Source organism: Penicillium expansum (genome assembly GCF_000769745.1).
Source record: "Penicillium expansum strain MD-8 chromosome Unknown contig147, whole genome shotgun sequence".
In the NCBI taxonomy this organism is placed as follows: domain Eukaryota; kingdom Fungi; phylum Ascomycota; class Eurotiomycetes; order Eurotiales; family Aspergillaceae; genus Penicillium; species Penicillium expansum.
In genome coordinates, this window is record NW_015971174.1 from 400,777 (window position 1) to 420,154 (window position 19,378).

Sequence of the window (19,378 nt, forward strand, 5' to 3'; positions counted from 1 at the left end):
GATTCCTATATAGGTAACGAGTGCGATTGGCAGTTATTGCAAGAATTGGTGTCAATAAGTTCATTTTATTCCCATTAGGCAGAAAAGTCCCAGCATTCGCACTGGTGTCCGTGTCGGGACACCTACGCGATATCAAGAATTTCTTTTCAAAATTGCAAGATGCTGGTGACTTATAATGAGCAGCTCCTGGTCTGTTAATTCAGAATAATAACTATACTCCGTAGCGGGGTGGTTCTCGGATAGACTTCGGGGATTTTCTCCATCGCAGGTCAATATCCATTCTCAGCCTCAGTAACCAAACCCAGATAAGCCAAACTCGATACGGCGTAGATAGCGTAAACGGGGCCAAAGCCATCAAACGGACGAATTGGAGTTGATGTAGAAGCCTGTTGCCTAGCCCCACCTGATACTTGGATATGTCATATGGTCTTACTCCGTACTCCATACAAAGTAGAGAGAATTAACAACCGTGAAATACTCACCTTTAATCTCACCAATAACCTCAGAATACACCACTTACAATGGGTATTTCAACACCCGCAGAACCAGCTCCTGCCTACGAGGACCTATTTCACGAGCGCGGTTCCAGCTCACGGAATGGCGTAAGTAAAATTACTCCGGAAGGGATGGTGGATGGCCCCATCAGCATAACTAATCAATCCACATGGATATACAGTATGCCATGGTCGGTCAAATAGACGACGATACCACTGATGCACACCGAGACGTGGAACAGGGTCACCACCTTCACACGGTCCCCGCCCCTATCGCAGTGACAGTGGCCGATGAGCCGGATCAACACACTCACTGTGCAGAATGTGATCGACAGCAGGAGCGCAGAGAGAGAAGGGAGAGTTCACAGAAAGCGTGTACCATGGTTGCGACGACATTTATCCTGATTTCTCTGTTCTTAGCGATATTGGGAATTGTTGGTGTTGGGGCTTGGAAGGATGTTCGTTTGAAGAAGTTACATGGTTAGAGTGGATGTATGTCGTGTATGTTGGGGAAGACATGTTATTATACCAAATTGTAGAACCTAGAACTCGCCCTGATTGATATCTTCCTGGATAAGATGAATGTATTCCCATGCCAAGAGCGTTCTTGTTAGTGTTAGCCATAGTAGCTCCACCTTATGGCCCCCTCAACTCAAAGAACACAACAAGTCCTCTACTCTGAACTACTACTCCCTATACGCTTCGCATGAATCATTCCTAGTTAAAGTCAAATCTCCCTGAGCCTACATTCTACCTAATCCCCCTCTTTCCTATGGTTATATTTACCCCAACCTTCCTGAGGTATAAACCAAAGCCTAACATGATCTCCCTTGGCAGGTATCAACCCACATTCAGCCTTAAAATGTTTGCCTGGCTCAGAAGCCTTTTCGCAAAATCAGAGCCTTCAGAGCCCTCAGCACCCACTGAGGAACCCAAACCTAGAGGCAAGTCGCACAGCCGATCACATAGCAGAAGAGTTCGAGAACGGGAGCGTGAGCTGCGACGAGACTGGACAGGTCAGAAAGGTGGATGGAAGAAATTTTATAGTAAAGGGGGTTTTATGGGGATTTGTTGAGGTTGTTGTGTTTCTTGCGAAGTATACCACCCATGACTGAAATCATATCGCATAGCTTTACTGTTGAATATTTACTTCATTACTTTCTATTATTCATGGAGAGGACTTTATATTATTGAATATTGTATTGAATATTAATTGAAACACAACACTTTATATAAAAGGACCCAAAACAAAAAAGAAAACGCCACTAACAACATGTAATGTTAATCAAACCAAAAAAAAAAAAAAAAAAAAAGNGATGTTTCCGTGCAAAACATATCCCAATCGATCTAGGCAGATCCAAGGTACTTAAGCACATTCTCACGTTCCTCAACAGGCAGCATAGAAAGCACCTGTTGCACACCACGCAGACCACCCTCCTTGTTGCCAATAAGCAACTGAGCAACCTCAGACGCAACACCGTCAGTGCGCAGCGACTCAACCTTGCTCTGAACAACCTTCTTGTTCTCCTCGTACCAAGTAGCAACCTTGTGGTCATCGTGCTCGAGTTCATCGCCCAGCAGACCAGTCCAGGCGTGCAGGGTGCGCAGGTGCGCAGCACGAAGGGACTCGCCGAAAGCGTCGGCGCCGGGGGCTGGGGGCGCGGAGGCGGCGACCATGCGCTTGACAATGGTCTCTTCGCTGAGACGGCGGCGCAGACGCCAGTAGAAGAAGCGACGGGAGTTGACCCACTGCAGAGGCTTGCGGATGGTGTTCTTGGCTTGCATGCGGCCGGCGCGGTCGTGCAGGTCGGCAAATTGAAGCGCAATCTGCATGTACACGGGCAGGAGCTGCTCCTCGCGAGCGGCCAACTTCGCCTTGACTTCGCTGAGTTGTTCCTTGGTAAGGGAGGTGTCGGACAGGGAGCGGCGGAGCTCGCCGTAGGTCGCGTCCAGGCGGGCCATGGTGTCCAGCTGCTTGTCGCGGCGGTACTTGATGTTCACCATACCCTCGGGCTCGAGGACACCACCACGGGACTCTTCATCGGCATACATCTCCATCTGGTCGGGGTTGATAGTGGGGTCAACGACGACCCAAGATCCACCGCGGAGCTCGCCGTGGGGAGGAATGTACACGAAGATCGGCTGCTCGTACTTGACGAGAGCGTCGACAATGTACGAACCGTACTTGAGGACCTCGTTGTACATGTCACGCTGACCACCGGAGAATCCTCTCCAGTTAGCCAGGATCATGACGGGCAGCTGCTCACCATTGTTGAAGTCGCGCAGAGCCTGAGCGGTCTTGTAGGCCGAGTTGGGGTACCAGACACCACCAGCCTCGGTGGAGATCATCTCCATAGAGTCGGGGTTGGCGGGATCGGCAGGGGTAACGTTCTCTACCGAGCGAGTCTCGACGGCGATCACACCCATGGGGATACCGCCAAGGCGGGCACGACCGACAACGACGGTGCGAGCCCAGCCACCAAGGGCCTCCTCGAAGGAGCCCTTGTCGAACAGACCAGGGAGGAAACCATCGACGTCCTCCTTACCGCCGATGAGCCATCTGACGTCATAAGTCTGCTTGGGGGGAGGGAAGTAGCCAACGTCACGGTCCCAGCTATCCGACCAGGGGCGAATGGGGATAGGAGCATTCTTCTTGTCGGGGACGAAGGACATCCACTCAACAATCTTCTCAACACCCTCGAAGTCATCGTTGGCAGTCATGTGAGAAACACCGTTCTTGTACATGATCTGAGTGCCACCAAGCTGAAGGTTGGAGGTGTAAACCTCGCGACCGAGCAGCTTGTTGATGGCAGGGGCACCAGTGAGGATGATGGGCTGGCCCTCGACCTGGATGGCACGCTGACCGAGACGAACAAGGTAGGCACCGATACCGACAGAGCGGCAGGTAACGAGAGTGATAGTGAAGATATCCTCGTAAGCCTTGGAGGTGGCACCGGCGATGAGACCGGAACCCTTCAGACATTCGACACCAAGACCGTCCTTGGCACCAATGACGGTGGTGATCTTGTGGCGCTCCTCACCCTCATCGTTGATGAGCTCGGTGATGACCTCCTTCTTCTTGCTGGCATCAAAGCGCTTCTTAACCTCAGGGGTGAGGTAAAGGTACTTGAAGCCGGCCTCGGGCTTCTTCGGGTTGTTCCAGGCAACCGAGAAGAAGGGGATAATCTCATCGGCCACACCGATGCGTGCACCGGAGTTAGCAGACAAGTAGATACGAGGAATACCCAACTTGCGGGCAAGCTCAGTGCACTTGTGGAAGAACTTGTCTTCCTGAGGACCGAAGGAACCAATCTGGAAGGTGATGTCGTTGGCGACAATGATGAAACGTCTGCCGCGGGGGTACTCGGGAGTACGGGCAGTGATGATCCAACCAACCATACCGTGAGTGTTGGTACCAGGCTCGCGAGACACCTCAACAAGGTTGTCGGTGTCATCCAAGACCAGCTCGCTGTAGTCGATGCACTCTCCAACGGGAGGGCGCTTCTCGTACAAAGAAGGAATCTTCTCGGCAATCTTGGTCCAGCTGTTCTGGAAGGCCTGGCGGAAAAGCTCGGGGAAATCGTACACGTACTGAGTTCCCATCAAGTGAGCCTTGTAGCGCTTGGGCTGCAGCCATTCCTTGGTAGGGTACGGGGTGGCGACAGGGCGCAGATGCATAGAGCCCAGCTTGGCGGTACCACCAATGCTCTGGAAGATCCACTCGCCCTTCTCGGACTTGCGCTCGATGTACAGCTCGACGTTGATGATGAAACCGTAGGTGTTGCTGATAATCACACGCAGGGGGTAGGGCATACCAGTGGCCGGGTCGGTGCAAAGGATGCGAATCTCTGCGCCAGTGACACGGAGACGCCACAGACGGCGGCCAAAGCGATCGAGGAAACCGGCAAGGGCTTGCTCGACATCAACGGGCTGGAGGTTGAAGACGGGAGAGAAGTTGATGAAGATGTGGTTCAGATCGGAGTTGTTGTTGCCAATGATCTCCAGGGCGTCCAGGATGTCGTTCATGAGACGGTCAGCCTCCGAGATCAGGTACTCAGCGGTGGGGATATCGTCACGCAGGCGGCCGGGACGAACAACGGCACGAATGAAGTAGCGCTTGTCAATAGCCTTGTCGTTCTCAGGGCCCTTGCCAATAGCCTCGTAGACGTGAATGTTACGGTTCTCGGTGAACACGGGCTTGATGTTGAACTTGGAAAGACGAGCGAGCTCCAGCTGGAAGGCAAGAGCGGGCTCGTTGTGACGGATACTCAGATCCTCCTCGTACTTGGGACCACGGAAGGTGAAGTAACCGGGATAGACACCTTGCTTGCCGCAGATGAAGGTAACACGACGAATACGGCGGGCGAGGAGCTCATCCTTGTTGTCAGCGAGCAGCTGCTTCATCTGTTCAACAAGATCCGAATCTTCCATGTCCTCAACATCGCGAATGGCAATGTTGCAGACTCCAGTGAGCTCGCTGTCGCTCACGGGCTTGGGGGCGGGGCGACGCTTGCCTTCGAGATTGGCAATGAGGCCCTGCTCGCTGGGGCGCTTGGCGGTGGAGCCGCCGAGAGGGAAGACCTCAAGAGCCTTGGAGAGGAGCTCTTCAGCATCCTCCAAGTACTGTACGGGGATAATAACACCCTTGCGGACTGGGTCACTGGCAGCGTCGCTCACGAAGAGGGACATGTCGCCGATGGAGTTGATCCGCTTGAAGGGGTTGATCTCCGCAATGGGAGTGCCCGGGGCGGAGGGCTGAGTGGAGTTAAGAACACCGAACTCGCGCTGGCCGAGCTTGCCAAGGGTGAAGTCCCAAGACAGGAAGGGCTGCTCAGTGGAGGCGTTGTATTCAATACCCTTGAGGGTGTAAGCACGGTAGGCACGGCGAACGTAAACTTCCAGGGAGGCGAGGGTGACCCAAGGGTCAGCGTGGACGAAGAAGCGAGGGAGAACATCAAAGACAGTGTACTTTGAGTCAACAACCTCCTTAAGGACCTCCAAGGAAGGCTCACGGTGCTCCCATCCGGTCTCACCGTAGCGAGACTCGACGACGGAAGACCGGAGAATGTGCTCCATCTGGGACAGGCGCTCATCCAGAGACGGCATAGCGCACTGAATAAGAACCTCACGGGCCTTCAGAGTAACCTTGGCAGAAGAGCGAGCCTCGAGCTCAGTCAACTTCTTGAGGATGGGCTTGAAGTGTGCGCCAACATTCTCGACGAGGGGCTGGTTGGGGCGGTACATGTCCAAAATGGCCACGACCAGGTTGTTCTTCGAACCGATACGGCTGTGCGAGAGGACGGTGTGGACAATGCTGGTGATGTCGTCCTTGTTCTCCTCACGGAGCTTGAGGATGACATCCTCATCGCGGAGGTTATGGGTAGAGAACAGCTTCTCAACGTCGTAGTACTGTTCGAGCAAGCCAATGAAGACATTGTACTCGTTGGACTTCAAGCCATCCATGTACTTGTTAATGACCTGAACTAGGGGCAACAGGGTAGCCTTGAGAATCTCAGCATCAGCAGGGCCGATATTTTCCTCGATGAAGCGAACGATGGCCTTCTGGAGCTGCTTGGCAGGGAACTCGGCCTTGCGGGCCTTGGCACGGTCAACCACATTCTGGAGCTGAGCATCCAGTTTCTGAGGAATACGAGAGTGCAACGCAGAGGACTGCGCATTCCACTCTCCGTAGGGAAGATCGGGGTTGCGCAACACCTCAACAAGATCCTTCAAGGTAGTACCCATAATGACCTGGTTGTCGAAACCGCGAAGAATGTTCTCCAAAATGCTGTGGAGCAGGAAGAAGCGCTGGGAGGGCTTGTTACCGAGAACGGTAGGCGAGCCAAGCTCGGGCAGCTGACCAGTGAAGGGCTGAGCGTGCTTGACACGGGAAGGGTCATCCAGGGCGAGAATACCGATGATATCACCAGCCTCCAGAGTAGCACCGGGCTGCTTAATGAGCTGCACGATACCATCTTCGTTGGCGATGAGGGGCATGTACATCTTCATGACCTCAACTTCAGCGTAAGACTGACCAGAGCGGATGTGCTCTCCATTCTCGACTGTGAACTTGACAAGCTTACCGGGGGAGGGAGAACGGAGCTGAGTAGGATCGTTCTCCTGCTCCAAGAGGCAGGTCTTGCCGTCAACACTAAGACGGGTGGCAGCAGCCTCCTCCTTCCAGTAAACGTTGTGACTGCGGCCGCTGAGGAGAACCAGCAAACCACCATCGGCCAGGGCACGAACACCGACTGAGCACTTGGAGCCGTTGATGAAGAGGTGGTAGCTGTCCAAGCTGGCACGAGTGGCGGTGAACTTGTAACGCTCGCCTTCATAGATGAAGTCGACGGGGAAGACGGTCTTCAGGATCTCCTTGGACGGGACCTGACCCTTTCCGAGACCATTGCGGTACTCCTCAATACCAGCCTCGCTAGCGAGGTGGGCCTTGGTGACGGCACCACAAATGATGGCGACGTTCTGATCGGGGCGCTCAGCAGTCAGCTTGTTAGTGATAAGCTGGTCGAGCCATCCAGTGGTGATAGTGTTGTCCTCGAAAGCGGGGGTTTCGAGAAGCTTGATCAGGTATTCAACAGTGGTTCGGAAATCACCACGAATGCTCAATTCCTTCAAAGCAACGACCATGTGCTTGCGCGAAGCGGATCGGTTCTCGCCGTAGGCGAAAATGTGACCGAATTGACTGTCGGAGAAGCTGTGGATACCACCAGCAGTACCGACAGAGAAGTAACCCCAAACGTTTGACGAACTGCGGAAGTTCAGCTCGTGCATGGTACCACTGGAAGGCTTGAAGCCCTCGCCGGGATCTTCGGAGGTGATACGGCAAGCAGTGGTGTGGCCCTTGGGTTGAGGACGGCGCTGGGTCTGGAAGCTCTCTTCCTTGGAGAAGTCGAAGTCAATGTCGGCAGAGGCGTTGGGGTCGACACCGTAGAGGAGACGAATGTCACGAATACGGTGCAAGGGGATACCCATGGCAATCTGGAGCTGGGCAGCGGGGAGGTTAACTCCCGAGACCATCTCGGTGGTGGGATGCTCGACTTGCAGACGAGGGTTCAACTCGAGGAAGTAGAACTTGTCATCGGAGTGCGAGTAGAGGTACTCGACGGTACCAGCCGAAACATATCCGACCAACCGACCAAGGCTCACAGCAGCGCGCTCCATGGCCTGGAAAGTGGGCTGTTTCGCAATGGTCACAGGAGCCTCCTCAATAATCTTCTGGTGACGGCGCTGGACGGAGCAATCACGACCGAAGAGGGAGATGTTGTTACCATACTGATCAGCCAGCAACTGGACCTCGAGATGGCGAGCGTTGCCAGCCAGCTTCATGATGAAGATAGGCGATCCCGGAATCTCGTTGGCGGCGGCGTTGTACAAGGCGTGGAACTCTTCCTCATTCTCGACCTTTCGGATACCCTTACCACCACCACCTTCGGAGGCCTTGACCATGACAGGGAAACCAATTTCCTTGGCCTTCGCCAAACCCTCTTCCGGGGAAAAGGTGCAGCCCTTCTTATAGACCTCGTCCTCGACAGTCACGATACCGTGTTCATCGAGCTTCACGGCGTCAACGCCGGTTCCAGACCAGGGAATACAAGGCACACCGGCATGCTGTGCAACAATGGTAGAGGAAATTTTGTCACCAAGCGAGCGCATGGCTGAAGCTGGGGGTCCAATGAAGATGATCTTCTTGGGTGACGCAGCGAGAGATTCGGGTAACCGAGGGTTTTCGGAGGCGTGACCCCTACAAAATGAGCATTAGCACTTCGTTTGATGTCTTTTCTCCTTCTCAGTATCTTCAAGCCACTTACCATCCTGCCCACACGGCGTGAACATCCATCCGCTCCGCAACATCGACAATCAACTCGACGTTGGCATAATTATTATTATTGGTTCCACCGGGAACCTCGACGTATTGGTCGGCCATGCGAATATAGTCGGCGTTGGCGGTCAAATCTTCGGGCGTGGCCATCACAGTGAATTGGATAGCCCGCTCGTTGCCGAAGGTCTCGTAAGCCCATTTCCGCACTGAACGAATCTCTTTGACGGCAGCGATACCGTTGTTGGCAATAAGCACCTAGGAACAAGTCAGTCCCACGTCCAATTACCCGATTATTATTCTTTTCCGCAATCACGGTTTTGCGATTTCCCACTTACCGATGTGATGACAGAGTGACCATCGTGAGCGGCCACGAAGTCTTTCACGGCGCTAGGGGGTGCTGATTCGAGGGCATTGCCACCGATGAAATGTGAGGGGATGTCATGTTTGGCGACAGTCGAGCCGTTGGCTGAGTTGCCATTTGTGATACTCATGATGTCGATAACCGCAAGTCAGACTCCCTTATAGGAATTGAAGTTCTGGTTTCGCGCGGTATGCAACAGCGCTGATTAAAAAGTAGTGTACAATGCTGATGGCGGAAAGAGCCCGAGTGGTGGCTGTGGGCAAAAAAAGGTGTAGGGAGAAAAGAGGTAGAGGAAAAGAAGGATGAGCGTCAGCGAGATCTGGAGTGGAACACAGGCCAAGTCAGCACGAGTAATTGGAGACCTCGGGTCTTGAGGTAAGATAGTGTCAAATGCGGAACTGGTCTGCAGGATTCGCAAACGGAAGCAAAGGTACGGGAAGTAAGCACTTGATTCTTGGTAGTAAGACTTACCGGGAACCACCAAAAACCCGAACAGAAATTTCTATGTGAGATTGAATGTAGAAATTGAAGAGATTCAGACTTCAATGAAATAATATTAAGTCCAAGGGGAAAATTGCTGAGAATATGATTTTCTGGAGGTCCCACCGAAGTGGAGTTGATCCCAACTGGCTGTGCTTGATTCCCCCAAGTGGCCAAAGCTACATGTACCTTTGCATACTTAACAGTATGGTCAGGTACTTTTCCAGGAACGGGCTCCCCCAACTCCCTGGCTTTGTTGGGCCAGGTTCCACTACAATTTGCTGCCCACCACTTCTGCCGGCTTCGATCTTTATTTTTTTTATTTTTTATTTCTATACATTTTTAAAAAGAGAAATAGTCTTTACGGAGTAATATTAAAATCACTACCAAATATGGAGGGATATCTCATCTACCTACTTGGTACACTCCGTACTCCGTACACTATAAGGAGTACGGAGTTAGTGTACTCCGTACAACATAACAGTTCACTCCGTAAATGCTTCCCCACGGGTCTCGGCACCATTTGCATTCGGCACCCGATTCGGGCAGTGCCCTCGGAGAGCGATTTTCCCTTTTTTTGAAAATGAAGAAAATGAAAAAAAGAGAAATCACATGCATTCGAAATTCAATGGCAATTTTTAAACCTTGAAAATCCCAAGGTCAAATTATTAGATTAACATGCTTTACCTACTCCATATTACCCAAGTATACATTCCAACCTGGAGGTAATCTAAAATCTATAATCAAGATATGCTCCCGAGGTCGCCACTACCAATCTGAGAATGGCGCACACGCTATCCCAATTCGGCCAACCTGCATGATTCAACACGATCAGCCTCAGTGTCCGGAAACAAATGATGGTAGACCAATCATATCCATATCCCCAACTCAACCCATTCCCAAAGCCATGGATTGACGTCACAACTCAACTCTACACCCAAATGGACCGTCAACCTATATTATACATCGTACAATTTTATGATTTGGAGCATAAATAACATCATGGGTATTATTGGATCTTGAAGGAAAAGACAATCGCTGAGACACAGCTTAGAACGTCCCCAGAATCGACCGGGGGCCACATCGCGCACAAATGAACCAGGCCTGGCTGGTTCGAGACGAGTCAACATGCAAAACTATACAAGAAGGGATACGTCTGACCAGGGCGGTCTGCCGGGAAGTACCCCCACTCCTCTTGGTAGAATGCAGCCGATCAAAGTCAATCTTGGAAGTATGTAAAACAAACGTCAAATAACCCTAGCACACAAACCACCCGTTCACTGAACCCCCATGCAAATTCCATAAATACTAAACGCGAAAAGACGGATTAAAAGGTTTCCCCCAGGTCACTGACTTGAGTCTTCCTGTGTGGGGGGGGCATGGCACCAGGTCCGATGCTGGTCTTGAAGCTTCGGGGAGCCGGGATACCGCTAATAGTTCGCTTCTTCACTATGGGGGTGGGGGTGGTAGTTACAGATGGGCGTTGAGGCTGTTGAATCTCTTGGGAGATGCGGGCGGTGGTTGGCGTAGCAATGTCTTGGTCCTCATCGATAAGAGACATGCCAGCGATGTTAGGGAGTTGGCCGGCATGATTGCTGAGAGATGACCGAGGCCGCCGGCCCTCTGTCATAGGGTTTGTCGAGTAGTGACCCAGTGGCGTTTTGGCCCCGGGACGGCTCGAACGACTTTCAGGCCGGGCATTTACGGGGACACCCGAGTGCACGCTCTGGCTGAAGGAGCTGCGGCTAGAGAGACTAGTTCGGCTGCTTGGGCGACTCTCGCCTGTACGTCCAAGCGACTGACGACCCTGTGGGGGGTAAGATGGAGTACTTTCACTATCCCGCGCGGAGGAACCAAGGCTACTATTACTCAGCCGTTTGTGAGAATTCCTGCGAACAGTGATCGACGACGGGACGATCGGGGTGTCGCTGATTACGGACCCAGAACGAGGAGATCCGCGAGAGGAGGTGTCAGATGGGGCGGGAAGTCGCGATTTGGCTGATTGGACGCGCTCTTCAAGCTTCTGCATCTTACCAATCAGGCCACGGATTTGGAACAGTGATCCAGACTTGGGAAGCCCCGGTGGCCGCGAGGTGTTCATTCTCGTCAAACTGTTGCGAGACGAGATAGACATGGAGGGAGTGGACCGACCATTACCGTTGCCGTTGCCATTGCCGTTTCCGGTGCTAAATGCGCCATTGCTGTAAGCAAGAGATGGGGTCCGTGAATGAGTGGTACGCGTTTGAGTCCGCGCGTGAAGGGTTCTAGAGTTCACTGGATCTGCGCCAGCGGCTCTCTGTCGAGGGAATGTAGGCGTGGAGTTTGCATGAGGGTTGATCGACTTGCGCATGTTCACAGACGACTCGGAGATAGGGGGTGAAGGTGGGGTAGCGGTCGACGACGCAAGGGATGATTTCGCGGGGGGTGTGGCAAATACTGGGGAAGATGTAGCGGTGCCAGGCGAGCGGTCAAAGATCTCCAAACTCTGTGGAGTTGCCGGGCTGCGATGATACAAAGGAGTAGGCTTGCGGCGGCGCATGCCATGTCCTTCGGTATTTCGAAGCTTCTCTTGGATGATCTCGGCCTCAATCTTCAGATCCGACAGCTCGTCTCGGAGACGTTGGTTATCAATGCGCAGCTGCTCCCGCTCCTGTTCCCCATTTCTAATTTCCTCCTCTAGCAAGACCCCGCGCTCAATGCCGATATTGTATTTGGACTCCATGTCCTCCAGGGACGAGGTGGTGTTCCGAGCTTGGCGCTCGTAGTCATCGTTGGCAACTTCAATGTCTCGAAGCTTGAGCTGCAAAGTGCGGTTCGCGTCTCGAAGTGTGGTGATTTCTTTCTGCAGGTTGTTCTGCACAGAGTTGCCTTCGGATTTTGACTGCTTGTATTTGGTCTGCCAACGCAATGTTAGCACCCGCACAATTGTGAGCAGTGGGCATGATCCCATACCTTCCACTCGTCGACTTCGTATCGCATCGTGTCGAGCTTTTCCTTCAGTTGCCGCTCCCGCTTTTCCGAAGCTTCAATGTCCTTCTCCATCTCAGCCTCCAGCTCCCGGCTGGAGGACTGAAAGTCCGCAAGCTCCGCCTCAAGTTGCTCATACTGGGCTTTGTAATGAGCCAGTTCATCTCTGTAAGAGCTACTCGTATGCTTCCGTTCGGAAGGTGACTCCTCGACGGCCGGCATCTTCTCGCGTTGGGCACCCAGAGGACCGGTCGCAAAGAAAATGTCTGGACGACGGTTGTCGTCCAAAATCGGCGAAAGTCAGTAGAGACTGTACACCAGGCTGTCTTGCCCTGCAGATCGCACCAGCCCCTCTCAAAGATTCATGTGTTGTGTGGTGGCCCGATGTCAACAACCGTGCGTTTTGATAAGAGCCCCTCGCGGAGGCGGTGACGCAAGGGATTGATCGCGGTACCTGGTAATGTGTCCCTCCACAGAGAGAGGAAGAGAAGATCAAGGGATACGGCGAGTTAAGACGTGTAAAGCTGGGTTACCTTCGACCCGCCTCGTGTCAAAAAGCGGGTTAGATTAGATCGGGCTGGGAGAGACCGGTGTTGTTGTTTCGGTCGTCAGGGGGGGGCCGGTAGATGCGCTAGTCCTCATTTAGCAGATCTGGGCTCAGCCACCCACCGCTCTTTTGATATGTTAAGGCAGAAACCTTTTGCCTCAGGCATATTAAGGCACTAATGTGGAGCTAAGCCTCATTGGAGCTGAAAGTGATCCTGATCGACCTCAGCCCGTGATCTGGACTCAGCAGTCCCCAGTCTCCAGTCTTTAGGTCTCTAGGGCATTCAAGTTGGAGAGGTAAGTAGCTTTCTCTACCTTTCAATATTTGCTTTAGAACCCTCCGGGAGCTTCTAAGCTCTAAGAACATGTGTTTGTTGCCTCTAGACACTACCCTGAATATTATGCCCACGCACGATGTTCTTAAGATCGCTGATCATCCTGTTTGCTTCCACGCACTTGTTTACCCCCGATTATTCGCAAGCTCATCTACCTGCCCTAGTGTTGAGGTGCATCGCCAAACGTGGGATGATGGTATGACATCTGTACTTACAGTTTCTGTCCCTTAGATAGATCCCCTCCAGTGAGGCTAAGGCCCAATCCGATCTATCACCATGGCCGACTCAACCGATCTCAACCTTGACGATGCGCCCAGCGACCTTCAAGACATTCCAGAACTGGCAATGCAATTGGTGCCCCCTCCGGAGGGGACATACCCTGACAAGTAAGTTCTCGTCCCATTGCCCCTTGCTTAATAGGACCAATATCAACAACTTATGTCTACAGAGCATCTCTTCTCGCCGCAGTCCAAGACCATGGCAAGGAACATGGCTACAATGTGGTTGTTAAGTCATCAAGCACGCCTACAGAGAAGAAACCTGGCCGCACCGCCAAGGTGTGGCTGCGCTGTGATCGTGGCGGCCACTATCGGCCACGGAACGGTCTGACTGAGGAAACGCGCAAGCGTCGCAGAACCTCCCGTTTGATGGATTGTCCTTTCATGCTCGTCGCAGCCGGCTCTCCAGGTATCTGGACCCTGACGGTGCTGAATGCGACGCACAACCATGGTCCTATTATCGAGAAGCCGCGACAAGTGCCTCACCACAAGGTCCGCAAGGGCCAGCTACCAGCCATCCCATATGATTGGCCGCATGATGCTTCATTCACCCCATACACCACTGCGCTTGTGATAATTGACATGCAAAAGGACTGCAAGTATCTCCACATACTACCGCTATCAGTGTATCATCCAGCTGATTCTCTTCTAGTCTGTTTGCCCGAAGGATACATGGGATATCAGGGTTATGATATTTCTGGCGCGCAAGCTTTGATTCCCCGCTTGCAAAGATTGCTGCATGCTTTCCGCTCTGGGGGCTTCCCGGTGTACCACACTCGCGAGGGTACTTGGTCTCCTATGTTTGGCTCCCAGTATGTTTTTACTAACTCCATTAGGACACCGACCCGATCTATCTACTCTCTCAAGTCGCGAGGCATACCGGTCTCGTAATAACGCATCAGGCTTGGGTATTGGTTCTCCCGGTCCCATGGGCCGTCTGCTCATCCGTGGTGAACTAGGCCACGATACTGTTGACGAATTGTATCCTCTCGTTGGTGAGCCGGTCATCGACAAGCCTGGCCGAGGTGCCTTTGCACACACCGATTTTGAGCTCCTCCTTCGTAATAAAGGCGTGAAAAATCTCGTCATTGCCGGTGTGACCACCGACGTCTGCGTCTCCACGACCATGCGCGAAGCTAACGACCGTGGCTTCGACTGTGTCGTCTTGGATGACGGCACTGCAGCCGCTGAGCCGTCGCTGCATTTGGGCACTATGCAATCGATTAAAATGGAAGGCGGAATCTTTGGAACTGTTGCCAAATTGGAAGACGTCATTCACGCTGTCGATAATTTCAAAACCGTCACCATGAAGAAGCTGGCTCCTCAGATGACCGTCTAAGTATGTACTATTTGTTTTAGCGGGTTGGCTTTGGACGCTGGGATTGGAAGGAAATTCCCCGGCGTTTGGGACTGGAGTTATCTCTTTTCTGTTGAGATACTGCAGTGCGCATACTCGTTGCTTTTCTTTTTCGAACCTCTTCATTTGTTAGGTTTTAGCGGGCCAGGGACTTCGTTGATCCCAGATAGTGTCATTTTCTGTCGACCAATTTAGGTGCAGAACAATAGTCATTTGCACTTCTAGTTCAATTGGTCGATTTTAATCAAGAATAACAAGCACATTTTTGTTTGTATTACACCACATACTAGATTATCGACTCCATCGTTGACTTGTAAACTTGGTTCTCTATTATGCAAAGAAAGTCAAAACAATGAATAAATACAGAGAAAGAATCAAACCCCCAAAGCATACATGCCCTGAAAACGCCACGCTCATGAATTCAAACTACCAAGAGACAGCCAGACTAGAGCCATTTTTTCCCTGCAGCAGTGACCCGCGTTCTGAAAACAGGACTCTTGATCTCCATTCCCTGCTTATAGAAAGGGTTCATCGCCGTCTTGACATAGCTCTCATATACCTCGTTCATGAACTGGCGCACGGCCTCTTCGGTCTGTGGGGAGGTAGGGTTTGCGGCGATGGAGCTGGACGAAGCGCGTGTAGTTGATCCTGCTGAGCCTAGTAGTGAGGATGAACCAAGGCCGCTGCTTGTGCTAGTTGAAGAGGGGAGATGCGGGGGTTGGTGAAGAAGAAGGAATCGCGCGCCACTTGGGGTGAGGAAGGCCGTGATGTAGGCAGCTGCCGGTGGATAGGTATCGATATGCTTCAGGTACCTTTTGCGACAATGTTAGCTTTGGAATGGATATTCGATGTGGGTATGAAGCACGGGTTATTGGGCTTGGGGAGGTTTCCTGTGTTTACACAGCTCTCAGGGATTCGAGTTCAAGAATTCGAGCCAGTTCGTAGGAGCTATTTGAGATTTGGAATAAATTATAAAACTCACATTCCGCCATTGGTCCATTGCGCTTCTTCCAATATGTCCAGACTTGAGTGGATGATGAACTGGTTCATGTATTGCGCTGTCTCCGGGAAGCGGAAGCGGGCAATGCCATCACCACCCCCCTTCGAGGTGCCAAAGGCGATGTTGAACAACGGTGTGTCGGTTGGCGATAGAATGGTGAAGTAGTAGGACATTTTGAGCAGATTTGGATTATTCGGGGTTGAGATGGACCCAAGGACGGTTGAGGAGCTGGGAATTGTGGCTTTACTAGCGGCCGCCATCACGTGGCTGATAAGAATGAGCTTGCCCAGGTGAAGATGATGTATACATGTACACTTTTGATGTAGTCTGCTTGAAAGATGAAATATAAAGTATAAGAACGTGTGTTTCTAGATTTTGGAACCAGTTCAGATTGATTCACTCTCTCTCTCTCTAATCGATTTTTTGGTATGATATCTTGTTCAAAAGTGATTCTCAGCTATTATATATCTTTGTATCTGGTAGCTACAACTGAATCTGTTAACGGTATCAATGATATATTTGAGCTCTGCAGCACAGCCAGTTTAAAATATACATATTCACATTAGCAAATAATCAATAGCTCTCATTCCCAAATCGACATTACCTTATGCTTGGTATACTTCAAATGCTCCGATCTCCCCGCAAAACCAACAAGCACGTGATCGACTGATAACCAGCCACGGCTTTATCGCAGTCGATCGTCGCAACTTTTGACATCCACAAGCACCTCCTGCCAAAAATACCAACGCTGCTGCTATTAATCTGAGTATACAAAGCTCTGGAACTGATTGGAACACTTGAGCTCAATATGCCGGCAAATCTCCCCTACGGATTGAACCTACCCAACAAAAATGCAACGAAACCGGGAAACGGGCAGAAAAGAAAAAACATATTTGACGACGACTCCGATGAAGACCAGCAGACTGGCAATGGTGCAATTGAAGTCTCAACAATTGGAGGGCTAGAGGAGCCACCTGCGAAGAATAAACCCCTGTCAAGCGCAGTGCCACCCCCGAAACGCAAAATTCAATTCGGGAGCGGTCCCAAACCAACAGCCAAACCGCTCAGCAAGAACTCGCTATTTGCAGACGATGAGGATGAAGACGAAGAAAGGGAAAAAGAGCAACAAGGCGCAATGAACCTTGGATTGAACCAGGTGAAGTCGAAGAAGCCGGCCGCCCCTGCCCAGAAATATACGAATCTCGCCTCAATGCACAGCAGCAACATGCATGCCAAGGCAGCCGAAGAACTCGATCCATTGATCTACTCATACGATGAAGTATACGACAGTCTGCACGCCAAACCCGCCAAGGCCTCTGTGGAAGCCAAGAGCGAAACACCTAAGTACATGCAGAACTTGCTACAGAGCGCGGAGATCCGGAAACGGGATCAACTGCGGGCTAAGGATCGCCAGCTAGCCAGGGAGCGTGAAGCAGAAGGTGATGAGTTTGAGGACAAGGAGAAATTTGTCACATCTGCCTACAAGGCGCAGCAAGCGGAACTGCGGAAGGCAGAGGAAGAGGAAGCACGCCGTGAAAAGGAGGAGGAAGAAAGGCGCAAAAAAGGTGGCGGCTCTGGTATGATTGGCTTCTACCGAGACGTTCTGTCGCGAGGAGAAGCACGCCACGAAGAAGCCATCAAGGCTGCCGAAGAAACTGCTCGCCGCGTCAAAGCAGGCGAGATTATCGAGGATATGGAGGATAAAGAGGTTAAGACAGATGCCCAGAAGGCGCAGGATCTCAATTCTCATGGAGCTCGGGTTATTGTGAATGACGAGGGCCAAGTTGTTGACAAGCGCCAGCTATTGTCTGCAGGACTGAATGTGGCACCGAAACCGAAAGCTCAAGCACCTGCTGCCAAAGCAGGAGCTTCACGACCCACTGTTGGACGACCAGGTGCTGGTGCTGGTTACCAGGGTGGCCGTGGTGCCCAGCGGGCTCGACAGACCGACATGGTCGCAAGCCAATATGAGGAGCGTGCGAGACAAGAAGAGGAGGCTGAGGCTACAAAGCAAAAGGAGATTGCCGAAAAGAGTCGCAGTCGCAAGACCGAGAAAGATGTGTCCAGCGCCAAAGAGCGGTACCTCGCAAGAAAGAGGGAACGAGAAGAGGCTGCCGCCAAGGAGAAATCGAAGGGGGCCTAAGTGTATGCCAAAAGGTGATTTGGATGTATCGCATCCATGGGATTTTGGAATACCTAATATTGCATAGCGCCGGGGAAAAACATGTACATTACTCGTGATACCAAAAAGAGACCCCGACTTTGAGTCATAAGGCTATTTGCTATGGAAAAACCTTGGAAGCTCCCGGGGTAATACCTGCGTAAACTCCAGCTGGGAATATAAATACATACATATATAACAACTGCTTGCCCCCTTCCTGTGATTTTATTATCTTCTATTTACACTTCCCAGTCCGCTAACACAGTAAGTTATACACTTCGGAGAAATCATTGCCAAGACCCCTTAACCCCGGCTTACCTCACCAACTTACCTCACATCACATGACCCCACACGGGCTGAGTTAATCCGGACCGAAAGCACTCGCTAAGCCGCCCCACACAGGTCGCACTCCCAATTTTGCACTCCCAATCGAGATTCAAGAATCGCTTCATCACCAAACCACTTCCATCTCCCGTCCATCAACGTCAATCATCCAACATGGGTAAGGTTCACGGCTCTCTCGCCCGTGCCGGTAAGGTCAAGGCTGCCACTCCTAAGGTGAGTTCTCTTCGATTTTAAGCCAACGCCACTCGATACACGATTTGCGGTGGCCATACATCCGACCAGTCTTTTTTAACGACATTTTTGCATCCAGGTCGAGCCTCAGGAGAAGAAGAAGAACCCCAAGGGTCGCGCCTACAAGCGTGTTCTTTACACTCGCCGTTTCGTCAACGTTACCATGACCGGTGGCAAGCGCAAGGTACATATCGAATGACTCACACCCACACACAACACACAATCAACACAACGCACATTTCGCGAAATATCCACGACCACACACACCACGAATATCGAGAGTGAAGGACAGACAGGCTGACCAGTCGCGAAATGCAGATGAACCCCAACCCCGGCCAATAGATTATTCAAGTCGTTAAAACAACCATCTGAGCCGCGATCGGCTAGTCGAGTTCTACGATGAAAATCTTCGCATAACCACGGCACGACCACGGCCCAAACGAACGAAAGCACACCAGATACGGCTGGTACTTGTACGGATGATATCACGCTTCTTCGTCTTCACTTGAATTTTTTTTTTGCTGGCAACGGATGGGTTTTTTTGGAGGTTGATTCGCGGAAATGGATGAATACCCATGGCGGTCTGAGGATGGAAAGCTGTGGCTGGATGTGAGCTGTCTACGGGCAGTCCTCGCAGGCTAGACTTCAGAGTCACTTTTCGACTCATTTCATAGGCTGTTCATGAATTGCATTTCCGATCCAGAAATGGACTCTGCCTCTTTTTCCATGCTTTTCGGGTTATCTCTACCGGAGACACTGCCTAGGGCCATAGAGCTTGCTCTTAGTTGTCTGCCTCCCCAGGGGTGATTCTGGAGTTGTAGAATGCATCAGGCGGGCCCTTCCATGGTGGGACTCAGCCCTGTGCGATTGTTACGCGGTTTGTTCTGTTGGTCTCGCAACAATAATAATGTAATACAATTCCGGCAGCGACTGTACATCGAACCTTCGGGGTATACCGGACTATTTTCCCCACACGTGTCAGAGCCCAC

At 51.7% G+C, this 19,378-nt stretch overlaps 7 protein-coding genes across 7 annotated transcripts; 4 read left to right on the top strand and 3 right to left on the bottom strand.

Annotated features, from left to right (window-relative positions):
- Positions 1 to 521: 521 nt before the first annotated feature.
- On the top strand, positions 522 to 979 carry PEX2_046950 (uncharacterized protein; the record flags this gene model as incomplete). Its single annotated transcript, XM_016741970.1, has 2 exons — positions 522 to 602; positions 677 to 979. The coding sequence occupies 2 exons, from the start codon at positions 522 to 524 to the stop codon at positions 977 to 979; spliced, it is 384 nt and encodes a 127-aa protein (XP_016603200.1).
- An 862-nt stretch (positions 980 to 1,841) lies between these two features.
- PEX2_046960 (acetyl-CoA carboxylase ACC1) lies at positions 1,842 to 8,819 on the bottom strand (the record flags this gene model as incomplete). The annotated part of the gene is made up of 3 exons (XM_016741971.1): positions 1,842 to 8,250; positions 8,318 to 8,583; positions 8,664 to 8,819. 3 exons carry the CDS (start codon positions 8,817 to 8,819, stop codon positions 1,842 to 1,844), a joined length of 6,831 nt encoding a protein of 2,276 aa, XP_016603201.1.
- A 1,677-nt stretch (positions 8,820 to 10,496) lies between these two features.
- On the bottom strand, positions 10,497 to 12,358 carry nde1 (nuclear distribution protein NudE; the record flags this gene model as incomplete). Its single annotated transcript, XM_016741972.1, has 2 exons — positions 10,497 to 12,065; positions 12,122 to 12,358. 2 exons carry the CDS (start codon positions 12,356 to 12,358, stop codon positions 10,497 to 10,499), a joined length of 1,806 nt encoding a protein of 601 aa, XP_016603202.1.
- Positions 12,359 to 13,293: 935 nt separating this feature from the next.
- Positions 13,294 to 14,634, top strand: PEX2_046980 (cysteine hydrolase family protein; the record flags this gene model as incomplete). The annotated part of the gene is made up of 3 exons (XM_016741973.1): positions 13,294 to 13,403; positions 13,466 to 14,079; positions 14,132 to 14,634. 3 exons carry the CDS (start codon positions 13,294 to 13,296, stop codon positions 14,632 to 14,634), a joined length of 1,227 nt encoding a protein of 408 aa, XP_016603203.1.
- Positions 14,635 to 15,097: 463 nt separating this feature from the next.
- On the bottom strand, positions 15,098 to 15,912 carry PEX2_046990 (TRAPP subunit TRS20; the record flags this gene model as incomplete). The annotated part of the gene is made up of 2 exons (XM_016741974.1): positions 15,098 to 15,464; positions 15,635 to 15,912. The coding sequence occupies 2 exons, from the start codon at positions 15,910 to 15,912 to the stop codon at positions 15,098 to 15,100; spliced, it is 645 nt and encodes a 214-aa protein (XP_016603204.1).
- A 548-nt stretch (positions 15,913 to 16,460) lies between these two features.
- PEX2_047000 (splicing regulator NSRP1-like domain-containing protein) lies at positions 16,461 to 17,795 on the top strand (the record flags this gene model as incomplete). Its single annotated transcript, XM_016741975.1, has 1 exon — positions 16,461 to 17,795. The coding sequence occupies one exon, from the start codon at positions 16,461 to 16,463 to the stop codon at positions 17,793 to 17,795; it is 1,335 nt and encodes a 444-aa protein (XP_016603205.1).
- A 516-nt stretch (positions 17,796 to 18,311) lies between these two features.
- PEX2_047010 (40S ribosomal protein eS30) lies at positions 18,312 to 18,588 on the top strand (the record flags this gene model as incomplete). Its single annotated transcript, XM_016741976.1, has 2 exons — positions 18,312 to 18,371; positions 18,469 to 18,588. The coding sequence occupies 2 exons, from the start codon at positions 18,312 to 18,314 to the stop codon at positions 18,586 to 18,588; spliced, it is 180 nt and encodes a 59-aa protein (XP_016603206.1).
- Between the last annotated feature and the right edge of the window lie 790 nt (positions 18,589 to 19,378).